Genomic DNA, 17,028 nt, shown 5'->3' on the forward strand with positions numbered 1-17,028 from the left:
GTCTCCCCATTTTTGAATGAGGTCATTTTTCTTTTTTTGTTTTTGGTTGCTGAGTTTGGTGATATATATATATATATATATATATATATATATATATATATTTTTTTTTTTTTACTAGCCTTTTGCCTGATGTATGACGTGAAAAGATCTCCCATTCTGTAAGGAGTCTCTTTGTTTTGGAGGTGGTTTCTTTTGCTCTACAGAAGCTTTTCAATTTGATCTAGTCCCATTAGTTTATTTTTGGTTTAGTCTTCCTTGCAGTTGGACTTGAAGATGTCTTTACAATTTAGATGGAAAAGAGTTCTGCCAATATTTTCCTTTAAGTATTTGATAGTTTCTGGCCTAACTTATCCAAGTCCTTGATCCATTTCAAGTTTACTTTTGTGTGCGGTGAAATGTAGTGGTTCAGTTTCAATCTTCTGCATATTTCAACCCATTTTTCCCAACACCATTTGTTGAAGAGACTTTCCTTTTTCTATTTAATAGTTTGGGCTCCCCTTGTGAAAAATTAAATGACCAAACAAGTGGGGGCTTATTTCTGGGCTCTCAATTCTATTCTACTAGTTAGTGTATCTATTTTTGCTCTAGTACCAGGCAGTTTTGATCACAATGGCCCTATCATGTAGTTTTGAGATGGGAGTGTGATGCCTCCAGCTCTGTTCTTTCTTCTCAAGATTGTTTTGTTAATTCTAGGTATTTTATGATTCCAGATAAATGTGTTTAGCTTTTGTTCTATTCTCTTAAAAAATGGTGGAATTATAATGGAGGTTGCATTAAATTTATACATAGCTCTGGGTCAAATATTCATTTTGACGATATCAATTCTTCCAATCCATGAACATGGAATATTTTTCCACTTCTTTGCATCTTTTTCTCTTTTCTTGAGTAGTGACTCATAGTTTTCAATAAACAAGTTTTTCACTTTTTTCATTAAGTTTATTCCTAGATTATTTATTTAGTTATTTGCTGCTATAGTGAATGGGACTGATTTCTGGATTTCTTCTTCTGATTAGTGTTTGCATAGAGGAATGCCACTGACTTTTGTATGTTAATTTTGTAGCCTGACACTTACTATATAGCCTGATAATTTCCAGGGGCTACTTGCTGGATTCTTTTGGTTTTTCTGTGTATACTATCATATCATTTGCGCTTTGTGATAGTTTGACTTCTTCTCTTCCTCTCATATCTCTTTAATTTCTCTCTTGCCTGATAGCTATTGCAAGAATTTCCAACACTATGTTGAATAGTAATGGTGATAGTGGGCAGCCCTGTTTAGTACCTGATTTGAGTGGGAATGCTTTTAGCTTCTCACCTTTGAGTATGATAATTAGCTGTAGGTTTGCTGTATATGGATTCCACTAGGATAAGATAATTTTCATCTATTCCCATTTATTGTAGTGTTTTGATTATGAAGGGATGTTGGATTTTTTTTAAAAAAATTATTTATTTTTTTCCCTTTTGTTGCCCTTGTTTTTTATCCTTGTTAATGGTTATTATTGCTGTTGTTGTTGTTGGGTAGGACAGAGAGAAATGGAGAGAGGAAGGGAAGACAGAGAGGAGGAGAGAAAGACACACACCTGCAGACCTGCTTCACCACTTGTGAAACAACTCTATTGCAGTTAGGGAGCTGGGGGCTCAAACAGGGATCCTTACACCAGTCCTAGCGCTTCTCGCCATGTGAGCTTAACCTGCTGCTCTACTCCTCGACCCTGCAGGGATGCTGGATTTTTGTCAAAGGCTTTCTCTGCATCTACTGAGATAATGTGATTTTTAATTTTTTATTGATGTGGTGGATCACATTTACTGAGTTACATATATTGAACCAGCCTTATATCCCTGGGATAAATTCTTCTTGGTCATGATGTGTAATCTTTTTAATATACTGCAGTATCTGGTTGGCTAGAATTTTGTTCAGTGTTTTAGCATCTATGTTCATCAGAGATATTGTTCTATAATTTTCTTTTTTTGTAGCATCCCAGTCTGCTTTTGGTATCAGGGTGATTTTAGTTTCATAAAAGATAGAAGGGAGTATTCCTGTATCTTTAATATTTTGGGAGAGCTTAAAAAGTATAGGTATTAATTCTTGAAGGTTTTTTAGAATTCATTTCTAAAACTATCTGGTCCTGAACTTTGTTGTTTTGGAAGGTTCTTGATAATTATTTCAAATCTTTGGCTGTGGTTGGCTTGTTTACGTTTTCTAGTTCCTCTTGGTTCAATTTTGGAAGGTTATATGTCTCTAGGAACTTTTTCTATTTCTTCCAGGTTCTCTAGTTTGGTGGCATATACTTGTTCATAGTGGACCTCTTTTCCTCTGCTGACCTAATCTCTTTTTAAAAGCCCCGAAACCTAGCCAAAGTAAGATGTTCTCTTTTTGAGATATAAGTCTGCTTGATTTCCAGCTTTGGCTAACATCTGATTAAATCTGCTTTTCTCATACTAATTTTTGTCTTTCTACAAACTGACCTTCTGAGTAGTGGACAATGAAACTTTGATGTAGTATTACTTGGAATGTCTGCATTTTTAATATACAGGCAGCCTTCAAATTGCTTGGTTCTGATAGTGCATGACTGTCAATACAGATCTGTGCAAGGAAAGAACAATCTGAATGTAGCTGATGAGTTTGAAAGGATACTTCTATTTGTGGGATTAATTTACATTTCCACATCAGACAGGTTATGCATACTTTCCACATATCTATCCACCACTTCAGGTTCTCTTCTCTGAATTGTCTTAATATTCTTTACTCATTTCTTTCCCCCTACTGGGTTCCTAGTGTTATTATTATTGAATTGTGTTAAGTTCTTTATAAGTTCTGGTTACAAGTCCCTTTTGATTATCTACATTATAAGTATCTTTCTTCAGTCTATAGTTTGTGTTTCAAATCTTTGTAGAATTCTGGTATATATCTATCAGGATTATATGGTTGTGTTCTTCTAAATGGTGCTCTGCCATGGAGTAGAATTGATGAAGACAAAGGAGCAGACTAGTTAGAAGAAGGGAATTTACACAGAGGATCTGAAGAAAGCAGATGAAACTGGAATGTGAAAGAAGTACATGTATCCATAAAAATTTTTCCAGGCTAGAGAGGACTTGAAACCTCTCAGCTAACCTTCCTGTATTTCAAGGCAGGGGGACAGGGCCATAAAAGTGAGTAGCGTAAGTCCAAGTCCATAAAGCTGGATAGAGTGGACGAGGAAGAGTTCTATAATGTGCAGATGTCATTGTACCCACTCAGGATTCTTTCTACTAAATAGAAACATACAAAACCATCTTCTTAAGTGACGGCTAGTGAAATATAAAAATGTGCAATTGAATGCATTCTAATTAAAAGTGACAGTAGTAAGAGCCCAACAAAACAAAAGAGAAAGCTCTACAACCAGAATTCAATTTTAACAACCATTATTAGGAAACATCAGATAATAAAGGGGTAATTGACAATATGAACAGAACATAACCAAAGATAGAAATTATAGTTCTTCAAAATTAAGGAGTCCTTTAGTGCTTGGTGTATTGTAAAATCTCATTATGAAAAGAGAACAGGTTTTTATTTTGCAAATGCCTTTTGAATTCTATTTTCAAGGTTGTTTTTCTGATGATCTTACTGGTTATTTAGAACACTTTTTCCTTATCTAGTACCAATCTTGTGTGCGTGAGTGTGTGTGTGTGTATGTGTGTGTGGGGGGGTTAGTCTCTTTAGCATAGTATTATCATGATAGGAGAATCTTTTAACATTATTGTTCATTCAGTATTTGACTCATTTCAATCACATACTCATCAAACACAAACATTTGGCTATTTAGGTACATGCTAGTACTTGTGGCTGTAAAGATTAATTAGCTACTATTGAAATAAAGATGGTAAGCTAGTAATTATAGTAAAAATTAAGACATGTTATAGGAGATTGAAAAGAAGATTTAACATTAAGATAGAATTTCAGAGAGGGGGTAATGGCAGAGTAGGGTCTAGAGAAAAAGGAAATATGAGGTTTTTTTTTTTCTTTTTACAGAGACAGAAATTTAAAGGGAAAGGAAAGATGGAGGAAAGAGAGACACCTGTGACACTGCGTCATAGAGCTTCAACAACTGACAGCTTGAACTGGTGGTCCTTGAACAACGGGTATAACACTACCTGGTCCTTAGAAATAGGGGTTTACATGGGCCTAGACCTCAAATAAATCCCTCTCTCCATTGTAACCGGTCATCTCTATCAGGAACAACAAAATAGACCCTTTTGTGGGCTCCCCATAGGACCTTGCCCTCAACTTGGATCAACAACGGTAGAGAATGTTCCATCCTCCGAAGGGAGGATAGACAACATACTCTATGCTACGTCTGAGGAAGATGGGGCAGCATGGAATGTTCCTACTCATGACCACAGAATGTGAGCTCAGATCTACAGGGATGCAGAGGTCACATAGGCTCCTAAGCTGAATATGGTGGGCCCCAGACCAAATCAAATCGATGGGGTTTACAGTCAACAATATTTATGCACCTTTCCCATATTTGGGAGCTACTCTCTTCTCTGATCCAGCTTTCTGGTCCTTTTTCCAGCCATAACATCATCTCCCCAGACAATAATTAGGATCCACCTGCATATTAGATTTCAGGCTCAGGGGAAAAACAAACAACCCCCCAAAAAACTAGTATAGCCACAGGCCCTTTGGAATATAACTAAAATATGCCTACTAGCTGTCTACAGAATGGACAACCCCCCAACTCTTCATCTGCACTATTCTAGCCTTTAGGTTCATGATTGTTCAACAATTTGTTTGGCTTTGTATGTTAACATTTGTATGTTAACATCTTTTCAGCCACCAGGTTCCAGATGCCAACCAGACTTCCCTGGACAGAAACCCCACCAATGTGTCCTGGAGCTCCACTTCCCCAGAGACTCACCCCACTAGGGAAAGGGAGAGGCAGACTGGGAGTATGGATCGACCAGTCAATGCCCATGTTCAGCAGGGAAGCAATTACAGAAGCCAGACCTTCCACCTTCTGCAACCCACAATGACCTTGGGTCCATACTCCCAGAGGGTTAAAGGATAGGAAAGCTATCAGGGGAGGGGATGGGATACGGAGTTCTAGTGGTGGGAATTGTGTGGAGTTGTACCCCTCTTATCCTATGGTTTTGTCAATGCTTCCTTTTTATAAATAAGAAAAAAAAAAAGAAAGAAATAGGGGTTTACTAGATAGAAGTAGCATCTCCAAGCAGACAGAGTGGATGTTTTGTGTAAGTCATCACCTCAGGGCAAAGCAAGGTTGAAAGGTCACTTACCTGCATTTGAATGTCCTTGGAGTTAATCACATCTACAATGCCCACCACATTGTCAAACACAAGGCCAAACTTTTTACAGTTGTCTAAAAAAAAGAAAAAGAAAAAGAAAACAAACTCCCTAGATATATATAGTTAAACGAAGTAACTTATAATAACTACATAGGAACCATAGTTCTGCCCTACCGATTGTAATGGAATTTATTTTTCCTTTTATCTGTAGAGTAGACTCGTTGCATTTAAAAATGTACACCACTTGTTTCAGTTCAGTCTCTGAAATCACAAGGTCATTCCTGTCCTCATGATGCTCCTAAAATTAAAACATACAAATATCAAAGACAAGATAAATTAAATCATTGCATACTAAATTGCTATGGAATGTAGCATTCTTTAAGCATAGAATTTCAATATACTTTCTCTACTTTCTTTCTTCCTTTCTTTCTTTCTTTCTTTCTTTCTTTCTTTCTTTCTTTCTTCCTTCCTTCCTTCCTTCCTTCCTTCCTTCCTTCCTTTCTTTCTTCCTTACTTCCTTTCTTTTTTTCTTTCTTTCTTCCTCTCTCTCTCTCCTTCCTTTATTCTGTTTACCTTTCTCTCTTTTTTAATTGGTGCACTTCTCAGCTCTGATTTAAGGTGGCTGTGGGATTGAAACTGGGACTTCTGAGGCTCAGGCAGGGAAAAGTAATTTGCATAGCTATTATGCTTTCTCCCCTACTCAATTTTTTTAATTTTAATTTTTTTTTAGGTGAGCACTACTCAGCTCTGGTTTATGGTGGAGTGAGTGAGGGACTGAACTTGGGACTTTGAAGCTTCTGGCAAGAAAGCCTTTTTGCATAAGTATTATGCTATCTCCCCTACCTCAGGGAGAAGGATTTTCTATCAAATCCAAAAAAAAAAAAAAAAGAAAAAAAGAAAAAAAAAGGACCATAGTAAAACAGTTTTATTTTATTTTGTTATTGTAATCCTGGGAGTGAATGGCATCACTGTTTGAAAAGGGGCTCAGTGTCATTTTGCAACCAGTTAGCTGGTTTGCCTAGTTAAGCATCAGGCACCCTGATTATTCGGAGGGAACTGGAGCAAGAGTGCAAAAGCTTTATGTTAATGTCTGGATGCCAAATGTGGATGGTTTTGTAGCAAAATCTGTGGTGTCCAGTAGGAATTGGACAAATAGACCTGTGAAGGGTCACCACAGTGTTCAAAGTCCTACTCTGTTTTCAGACCATGACAACCTTTTCAGAGACTTTTGTCTTCCTTCTTTGAGGAAGCTCCCTGGATTGGCAGGGGGCACTAGCTTCCATTCAAGTGTACCATTTGAACCATTTCTGTATTGCACATGCCACCATGAAAGTGGTGGGTGAAGTGGTAGGTTAGACCAGTGGTTCTGATGGTGGGATAGAATGAAACAGTATGGGACACAGAAGGAAACTTCACAGACAAAAGAATGAAATTCATTGAGATGGAAAACAGAAAGGGTGCCAGGGACTGATTGATGTAAGAGGGGCTGGGGAATTATTGTTGAGGGGTACAGAGTCTCAGATTTATAAGATGAAAAGTTCTCTGGCAGGGTGGTGGTAATGAATGTACTTAATGAATGGTATTTTTAAATATTAAGAAAATAGGTTTTGTGGTCCGGGAAGTGGCACAGTGGATAAAGCGCTTGACTGTCAAGTGTGAGGTCCTGAGTTCAAGCTCTGGCAGCACATGTACCAGAGTGATATCTGGTTCTTTCTCTCTCTCTCCTCCTATCTTTCTTATCAATCAATAAACAAAATATTAAAAAAAATAAGACATAAAAATTAAAAAAAGAAAACAGGTTTTATGTATGCTATATCACAAGTACAATTTTTTAAAGTTTAACTTAAAAAGTGAAGAAAGGAAACACATGAGAAATAACAAAAAACAAAACCTGGCTATGGAAGCATTACAAAGTGATCTATTCCAAAATGATTTCTTTTCTAGTCAGTGGCTTTTGCCTCTATTACCTCACCTAGAAATTCTTTTTTTATATTTATTTATTGCCTTTTATTGTCCTTGTTTTATTGTTGTGGTTATTATTGATGTCGTTGTTGTTAGATAGGATAGAGAGAAATGGAGAGCAGAGGGGAAGACAGAGAGGAGGAGAGAAAGACAGACAGCTGCAGACCTACTTCACCGCTTGTGAAGTGACACTCCTGCAGGTGGGGAGCCGGGGCTCGAACTGGGATCCTTACGCTGGTCCTTGTGCTTTGCACCATGTGCGCATAACCTGCTGCGCTACCGCCCGACTCCTTTCACCTAGAAATTCTTAAGGCCTCAGTAGACAGCTTAACTATTAATACTTTCAATAAAAAGACGGAATCTTCTCCATTCTCTTCAAAATCCATATTTATCCCAGTCCTGGAACCTCTGGGACTTTGCTTATATTTCTTGATGCTTCTCCTCTTGAACCTCCACCATGTTATAGCCTCTGCTGACCTCAACTAAATCAGTGGAACCAGTGCCACCATGCCACATTAGGCTGCTACTGCCTTTTCGCTTCTGATTGTATCCAGAGATGACAAGCCTGAGATATCAACCTTCCAACTCCAATAATCTGGTGAGACTTTTCCTAAGACATGGGACTACCTAGTTCCATTTCAAATGCCACACTATCTAACCAAGTTACAGACTAGGTCCTAGGGGACTGGGTTCACATATGCACATATCCATAAATTAGGAGCAACTTCCCCCTCCATTTTTGTTAACCTTGTTATTATTGTTATTGTTGTTGGATAGGAGAGAAAGAAACTGAGAGAGGCCAGAGCCCTACCCCACTAGGAAAGATATAAATGGGCTGGGGGTATGATCTACCTGCCAATGTCCATGTCCAGTGGAGAAACAATTACAGAAGCCGGAACTCCCACTTTCTGCACCCCAAATAGAATTTTGGTCCATACTCGCAGAGAGGTAAACAATAGAGAAGTTTCCAGTAGAGGGGATGGGACACAGAACTACAGTGGTTGGGACTATATGGAATTATACTCTTATTATTTTACAACCTTTTTAATTATTTTATAATTTTGTAATATTAAATCTAATAAAAATTTTAAGAAGGAGACAAAGAAATAAAAAAAAAAAAGAAATTGAGAGAGGAGAGGAAGACAGAGGGGGGAGAGAAAGACAGACACCTGCAGACCTGCTTCACCACCTGTTATCCTCATGCAGACCAGTGCACTTCATGCCATGTGCTCTTAACCCGCTGCGCTACTGCCTGGCCCCCAATCAGAAGCAACTTTATACCTCAAAGTAAATAAGCTTAATAGTCCTCTGTGACTAGGTTTTGACCTAATAAGCACGACAAGGCCTAAAGAAGACACCATAAATTGTGTCTACACCAATATTTACTACTTAGGCCTAGTCAACCTTGTCTCATATGCCCTACTTCACTTCCCTTAAACACTCTATCTACTCAACTAAATACCCAAAGGAAAGGAAGTAAGATAGGGGCCTGGTGGTGGCTCATCTAGCTGAGCACCTATGTTATAGTGCACAAGGACCTGGGCTCAAGACCCTGGTCCCCACCTGCAGGGGGAAAGTTTTGCTTGTGGTAAAGCACTACTACAGGTGGCTCCCTGCCTTCTTCTCAGTTTCTGGCTGTCTCTATCCAGTAAATAAAGATAATAAAAAATAAAGTAAGATATATATGCTAGTCTTTTCTGACATCAACATTATTGTCACCCCTTGATAATCTTTAGAAGAAACACTGTATACAATTGGCCAAGATACGTGCATATATATGGACAATTATTTAACTATGACAACTTTTATTAGAATAATCAAACAAGTAAATGCAGTAAAACTTAAGGTTAACTTAGACCACACTAAAAGCCTAGGTCTATTTCCTCTCTAACTTGAGGCCAGATCCTATAAATCTAATACCAGATAGGGCACAACAAATGACATTCAGTGTTTTAGAACTAGGAGAAAGTCTTAAGCTCATCAGATAAAGAAAGGACTACAAAATCTGGATAAGGGCAAGAGACTGGCTCACTTAGTGATGGCTTTTTTGGGTCAATACCAGGCCACTCCATCATCCAGTGTCCTAGTCAGGGAATTCTTGGGTACACCTATAAACCATATGGGTCAAGACCTCTAGTCGATCCCTCTCTCCAGCATCACTGGCCACTTCTCTCTTTTTTATTTCTTTATTGGGGGATTAATGTTTTATAGTAGACAGTAAATACAATAGTTTGTACATGCATAATATTTCTGTTTTCCACAAAGAAAAACAACCCCCACTAGGTCCTCTGCCGTCATGTTCCAGGACCTGAACTCGCCCCTCCACCCACCCCAGAGTCTTACTTTGGTGCAATACACCAACTCTAGTCCAAGTTCTGCTTAGGGTTTTCTCTTCTTATCTTCTTTTTCAACTTCTGATCACTGGCCACTTCTAGTAGCAATGTCATCATAAGACCTCTTGTGGGCCTCTCAAGGGCCGTACCCTCACTATAAAGTAGCAATAGTAAGGACTGCTCCACTCTCTGAAGGAAGGCTGGGTCATCCTACTCTGCCACTTGAGGAATACTGGTCCTAAAATAAGTGCAGCCTAGAATGTTCCCAGCTGTGATCATGGATTGCAAGCCCAAACTGACAGGGACTCAGAGGTTACATAGGCTCCTGTGCTAAATGTGAATGAATAAATGGCCCTGGGTGAGATCAGTGGGGTAAACAGTTAATTGTATTTGTATACTTTCTTAAAGTTTAGGAGCTACCCTCTGCCCTAATACAGCTTTTTCTTATTCTTATCTATGACATCTTCCCAGACAATATTTTTAGTCTACCTGCATATGTTAGTTATCAAGTCCCAACAAAAATTACTAAAGTCATAGTCTCCTAGGTACATACTTAAAATAGACTACCTAGTTTCTTTTTTTTCCTCCAGGGTTATTGCTGGGCTCGGTGCCTGCACCAAGAATCCACCGCTCCTGGAGGCCATTTTTTCCACCTTTTGTTGCCCTTGTTGTTGTAGCCTCATTGTGGTTATTATTATTGCCATTTTTGATGTTGTTCGTTGTTGGATAGAACAGAGAGAAATGGAGAGAGGAGGGGAAGACAGCGAGGGGGAGAGAAAGACAGACACCTGCAGACCTGCTTCACCACCTGTGAAGCGACTCCCCTGCAGGTGGGGAGCTGGGGGCTCGAACCGGGATCCTTATGCCAGTCCTTGTGCTTTGCGCCACATGCGCTTAACCCACTGCGCCACCGCCCGACCCCCTGACTTCCTAGTTTCTTTCCATATCAGGATTCCTAATCTCATCTGCTCTATTCCTACTTTTTGGTTCCTATTTATTAAATACTTCCCCCTGATTTATATCTTTTTTTTTTTTTTTCAGGGTTATTGCTGGGGCTTGTTGCCTGCACTACGAATCCACCGCTCCTAGAGGCTATTCTCATTTTTGTTGCCCAGGTTGTTGTTATTGCTGTTGTTGAATAGGACAGAGAGAAATTGAGAGAGGAGGGAAAGACAGAGAGAGGGAGAGAAAGACAGACACCTGCAGGCCTCCTTCTTGCTTGTGAAGCGACCCACTTGCAGGTAGGGAGCTGGGGGCTCAAATTGGGATCCTTATGCTGGTCCTTGCACTTCGCATCACGTTTGTTTTATATCTTATCATCTTTTAGCCACCAAGTTGCAGATGTTACTATGATTCCATCCTGACCTCTCTGGGCAGATGACCTCACCAATGAGTCCAGGAACTTCACCTCTCCAGAGCCCTACCCCAATAGGGAAAGACAGAAACAGGCCGGGGTATGGATAGACACACCAATGCCCATTTCCAGCAGCGAAGCAATTATAGAAGTGAGAACTCCCACCTGCTGCACCCCAAAAATAATTTTGGTCCATACTCCCAGTGGGGGAGAAATGTTAGGGGAAGATGACTAGAGGGTTCTGAACTCCAATTCCATCAGGAGCCAGAGAGAAGAGGAAAAAAGAAGGGCATTTGGAAGTAATAATAGGTTTGGGTGTGACTTAGAAAGGAAGAGATGGCAGGACTATAGAAGAAAAGGGAAAATATATAAAAATATAGATAGTCATAGAAATAATAGTCAACCCACATCTGTGATCTTGGAAAAACTACTGTAGTTTACAAGAGAGGGATTGGGGACACAGAACTCTGGTGGTGGTAATGGTATGGAATTATACCTGTTACCCCATAATTTTGTAAATCAATAGTAAAATCACTAATAAAAAAAAGTGCCAGGAAGTAAGGTTCAAAGGCGGTACTCACTACTCTCCATTTTTTCCCTTCCAATTCCAATACAGGAGCATGTTTCTGAGAAGGATGAGATTGCAGGGCCTTGGGACCAGGAGCATGGCTTTTAGCTGGAGAGTTTGAGCCCGTAGGCTAGGATTCTTGTAAGTCTTCTGGTCATCTGTGACATGTCGGAGCCCTGGGAAGGTAACATACAGATGTACTTCTTTATATTGTATGTAAGAGAAAATGTCCTTAGCTTTTTGGATCAACATGATATAAATAGTATAATAATTTTCAATAATTCTATTTTTTTTGCCACTGTTTAGTGTTTTCTAAAGGATCTTGTGTAGAATCTGAGACTTGTGTGAGTTTGGAGTTAAGAAGCAATATGAGTACATTTTAATTTGAGAAACCTCTTCTCTCTCTTTCTTTCATGTTAGTTTACTGCTGCCTCTGGGCCAACCTAGGAGTACAGGAGATAGAAAGAGTGAGAGGTTGAGAGAGTGAGATAGAGAGGGAAGGAGAGAAATTAAGAAAGAGAGAGACCACAGAACTAGAATTCTCACATACGGAAACTGAGAGGGAAGGAGGAGACAGAGCTGGAGAGAGAAACAGAGACACCTGTGGCACTGTTTCACTGCTCATGAAGTTTCCCTCCTTGTAGATGAGGACATGGGGCTTGAGCTTGCGACCTTCTGCACTGTAACATGTGTGCTTTACCGGGTGTGCCACTGTCTTGCCCCAAGGAACTTCTTTTTCTCTTGCCATTTTTTTTAAAAAGAAAATTGTGGTTAATAGTGGTTTACAAGATTATAAGATTACAGGTTGTAGTTCCACACTGCACCCCACCATCTATGCCCCTATTCTCCCAGAAATAACCATCATACTTTTCACAAAGTCTTAGAGACAGTTTCCTTTTTTGTGTGCATGTGTGCACAAGTTCATGAGTATCAGTAGTCTAGATAAGGAGTCTTTCTCTCTTTTAAATTATTTTATTTTATTTTTCATATATATATATGGAGAGAGAGAGAAAGAGGTACACAGAGAGAAAGAGACCAGAGAACTACTCAGTTCTGGCTTATGGTGGTATGGAGAATTAAAGCTGGGACTTTGGAGTCTCAGGCATGAAAACTTTTTTGCATAACTGTTATGCTGTCTCCCCTGATCCTGTCTCTCTTTTTCTCTCTTCAAGGATATAGAAAATTACATAAAATTTTGCAAAGCAAACAAACAAAAAAACAAAACCCTATCTCACCCAAAATAATCAGATGATTTACTTCTCTTTTGGCAAATAAGCCTCCAGCCATTGCATAAAAGTTTAGGAAATTCTTATGTATACATAAATAACCATAATATATATTACAGAGCATAGAACTGATTTTAAAGTTGAGTCCATTTCTTCACCTTGTAGATGAGAGGACAGAACAATCAGTTGAAGTGGGGGAGATAGCATAATGATTATGCAAAAGATTTTTGAGTCTAAGGTTCTGAAGTCCCAGCTTCAATCTCCTACACCACTATAAACCAGAGCTGAACAGTGTTCTGGTCTCTCTCTGTGTATTTTTCCCTCTGTATCTCTCATTTCTAAACAAAGCAAAGCGAAGCGAAGCGAAGCGAAGCGAAGCGAAGCGAAGCGAAGCGAAGCGAAGCAAAGCAAAGCAAAGCAAAGCAAAGCAAAGCAAAGCAAAGCAAAGCAAAGCAAAACAAAACAGAAGTTTTGATTTCTTAGTTCCCAGCCCAGAGTACAGGGACATATCCCACAATCCCCATTGCTCATGCAAAACAAAAATACATTTGCACAAAGTTTTTGCCAACCTGACTATCATTTAGAACATATGTGCTCTTGGGTGCTGGGCGGTAGCATAGCGGGTTAAGCGCACATAGTGAGAAGTGCAAGGACCTGTGTAAGGATCCCGGTTCAAGCCCCGGTGCCCCACCTGCAGGGGAGTCGCTTCACAAGTGGTCTGCAGGTGTCTATCCTTCTCTCCTCCCTCTGTCTTTCCGTTTTCTCTCAATTTCTCTCTGTCCCATCAAACAACAATGACAACAATAATAACAAAACCACTGATAAACAACAAGGGCAACAAAAGGGGAAGAATGGCTTCCAGAAACAGTGGATTCATAGTGTAGGCACTGAGCTCTAGCAATAACCCTGGAGGCACACACATACACAAAACAAACAACCTACATGTGTTCTTGATTTAGATAGATTTTAAACACTTTCTGATATTAATATTGCTGTTGTTACTATTATTATTTTTCTAAAGCACTGTTTAGCTCTGGCTTATGGTGATGGGGTGGTGGTGGTGATGGTGGTGGTGGTAAGGACTGAACCTGGGACTTGCTTGAAACTTTTTTTTGCACAACCATTACACTGTCTTCTCTATTCAATTCTTTCTCTCTCTTTCTTTCTTTCTTTCTTTCTTCTTTCTTTCTTTCTTTCTTTCTTTCTTTCTTTCTTTCTTTCTTTCTCCTCCTCCTCCTCCTTCTTCTTTTTAAGAATTTATTTATTTATTCATGAGCGAGGAGGAGAGAAAGAACCAGACATCACTCTGGTACATGTGCTGCCGGGGATCAAACTTGGAATCTCATGGTTGAGCATCCAATGCTTTATCCACTGCACCACCTCCTGGACCACTCTTTCTTCTTTATTATGGGATTAATGTTTTATAGCAAGACTTTCTTTTTTGCTTTTTCTTTCCTTTTTGTTCTCCCCTATTTTTTATTTATAAAAAGGAAACACTGACAAAACCATAGGATAAGAGGGGTACAACTCCACACAGTTCCCACCACCAGATCTCCATATCCCATCCCCTTCCCTGATAGCTTTCCTATTCTTTAACCCTCTGGGAGTATGGACCCAAGGTCATTGTGGGATGCAGAAGATGGAAGGTCTGGCTTCTGTAATTGCTTCCTCGCTGAACATGGGTGTTGACAGGTTGATCCATACTCCCAGCTTGTCTCTCTTTTTTTCCTAGTGGGGCAGGGTTCTGGGGAATCGGAGCTCCAGGACACATTGGTGGGGTTGTCTGTCCAGGGAAGTCTGTTTGGCTTTTTTTTTTTTTTTAATTAAAATTTTTTTAAAAAAAATCTTTGTTGGATAGAGACAGTCAGAAATTGAGAGGGAAGGGGGTGATAGAGAGGGACAGAGACAGAGAGACACCTGCAGCACTGCTTCACCACTTGTGAAACTTTCCCCTTGCAGGTGGGGACGAGGGGTTTGAACCTGGGTCCTTGCACACTGTAACATGTACGCTCAACCAGTTGTGCCACCACCTGGCCTCCAGCATTTTTTTTTTTAACTGGAGCACTGCTCTCAGCTCTGGTTTATGGTGTTACATGGGATTGAACCTGGGATTTTGGAGCCTCAGGCATGAGAATGTCTTTGCATAATCATATTATCTATCCCCACCACCAAGATGTTCTTTTGAATTAACTTTTGACTACAAGGACAAAGACAATTCAATGACATATTCTTCAGTAAGTCTGGACATTGCTTGAGGGGGCAGTTCTACTGTTTATATTTTCATTTATTTGACCATGAAGTCTTAGTTGTAGGTGGCCTGAGGTGTCAGGGGCTGAAGTGGTGATGCTGTGCAGTGGTCCATTTAGAACACAGTCTCTGACTTTTTTTTAGTCCCTGCATTGGCCCACTGAGCCCACCTACTTTAAGATTAAGATTATAGAAGATTGTTGTGTTCCAGACTACAGCTCTCTGTGTATTGTCATGGGGGGAAATATGGTGAAAATCTTTCTCTGGAGCAGATTTTGCACATATGTTTTTCTCAAAGGACCATCCATTGAAAACCTTGATCTGTGTGTCTGGGGCCAGAGGGAGATAGCTTAAAGGTCTGGTTCTCTCACCTTTTGTAATCCCTTCTCCTTGATTAAGTTGAGCAAATAAAGCAGAGCGAGAAGGAGAGGACTCCTGTTTTCTGCCTTCATTCTCAAAAAGTGGAGGTGGTCCTGGAGGAGGTGGAGGAGGAGGAGGTGGAGGAAGGGCAGGTCCAGGGAAGAGAGCAGATGTAGTTGATGCTACTGGACCCTGAGGATGAGAAAAAAAATGCACTGTATTGAGACACAGTATTGCCTTTGGAGGGAATTAAGGTTTCATTAATGAGGGATTGAATTCAAGATGCATCCTGGGTCTGTTTGGGAGGACTTGGGACTGAGGGGACATCTGCCTTTGTAAAAGAGAATGTTTAAGCAGTACTGCTCTGTCAGCAGAGACAATATGTGCAGAATTTACACGGCCTCCTTAGAGGCATATAAAGTCATATATACTGGCCCATGTAAATATGAATGGAATAGGACCTTCATCACTCGAGAATCATAAAAATAAAGTGATCTTTTATGCTCATAGCAGCACAACTTGTAATAGCTCAAACTTGGGAGCAACCAAGCTGTCCAAGGATACACGAATAGCTAGGAAAGTTGTGTTATATATACACAATGGAATATTACTTGGTTGTTATAAATGATGAAGTCATCTCCTTTGCTCCATCTTGTATGGAGCACTTAACTGGAAGTTAAGTGAGATAAGTGAAAAAGAGAAGGACAAATACTGGATAATCTCATATATAGGTAAAACTTAAGAAACAAGGACAGAAGGGAAAACACAAAATGAAACTGGAACTGTGTGTGTTTGTGTGTAAGTGTGTATGTGTGTGGTATATTGCACCAAAGCAAAGGGCCCTTTAGAAGGAGGGGAAAGGAGAGAGTCTTGGGGCCCTGGTGCATGACAGTTGGGGATGAGAGTGTTTTGCAGACACCTGTCATGGGGAGATGAGAAATTGTGCCCATGTGCCAACAACTGTGTTGTAAACTAGTAACTCTCCCTCCCAATAAAATAGTTCAAAACAAACAAACAAATAAATAAATATGCAAAGGCACTCATGAAAAAAAGAGATCAAGTAGATAAGAAAATTTCTTTTCTTGGAGGAAGGAGTCCTTAGGTTTAAAACTATGAATGACAAAATATTTAGTGGCAAAAATTTAGATCTAAGTAAAATGTTAGCTGCAAGTAAGGCATTTGATGTTTTTGAATAGTTTTGAGTAGCTGAAAAGATGGTGAAAATCTTTCTCTGGAACTGATTTTGAAAGTATGCTTTTCTCAAAGGTCCCTATGTGTCATAACCTGGATGCCTATCAAGCTGAAGATGATCAGGGTTCAAGACCCAGTTTGCTGGGATATTGTGCAGATGCAGTCACATCTGCCATGTTGTCCCCTCGGGCTACTGCTAGTTCCCGCGAGAGTTGGGACATTCTCCGAGTGCCTGTTTTGCCATTTTGTGCCCTCAGGGCATTGTCTATTTCCCCCCGATATTTGGAGTGCTTTGGTCACTCCTCCCCTCTCCCATTCTCACGAGAGTTATCATCCTATCCTGGAGTGCTATGGTTACTCCTCCCCCTTCCCATTCTCGCAAAAGCTGCTCCTATAAAAGCCCTTCTTCTTCCACACCTTGCTCTCTTGCCAGTGCTCCACTTCGGTTTTCAGACGCAGGAAAGGTTACTGAGTGAGGCTGCCATTTTCACTACCTCCACGTGC

At 39.9% G+C, this 17,028-nt stretch overlaps 1 protein-coding gene across 1 annotated transcript in view; it reads right to left on the bottom strand.

Moving 5' to 3' along the window:
- Positions 1-17,028, bottom strand: part of CAP2 (cyclase associated actin cytoskeleton regulatory protein 2) — a 210,965-nt gene that overhangs the window by 14,898 nt on the left and 179,039 nt on the right. The window contains 5 exon segments of the mRNA XM_007539275.3: positions 5,275-5,357; positions 5,458-5,581; positions 11,514-11,617; positions 11,620-11,676; positions 15,345-15,525. Of these exon segments, the coding sequence (XP_007539337.2) occupies positions 5,275-5,357; positions 5,458-5,581; positions 11,514-11,617; positions 11,620-11,676; positions 15,345-15,525 (549 nt within the window).

Source organism: Erinaceus europaeus, chromosome 4 (assembly GCF_950295315.1).
Source record: "Erinaceus europaeus chromosome 4, mEriEur2.1, whole genome shotgun sequence".
Lineage (NCBI taxonomy): Eukaryota > Metazoa > Chordata > Mammalia > Eulipotyphla > Erinaceidae > Erinaceus > Erinaceus europaeus.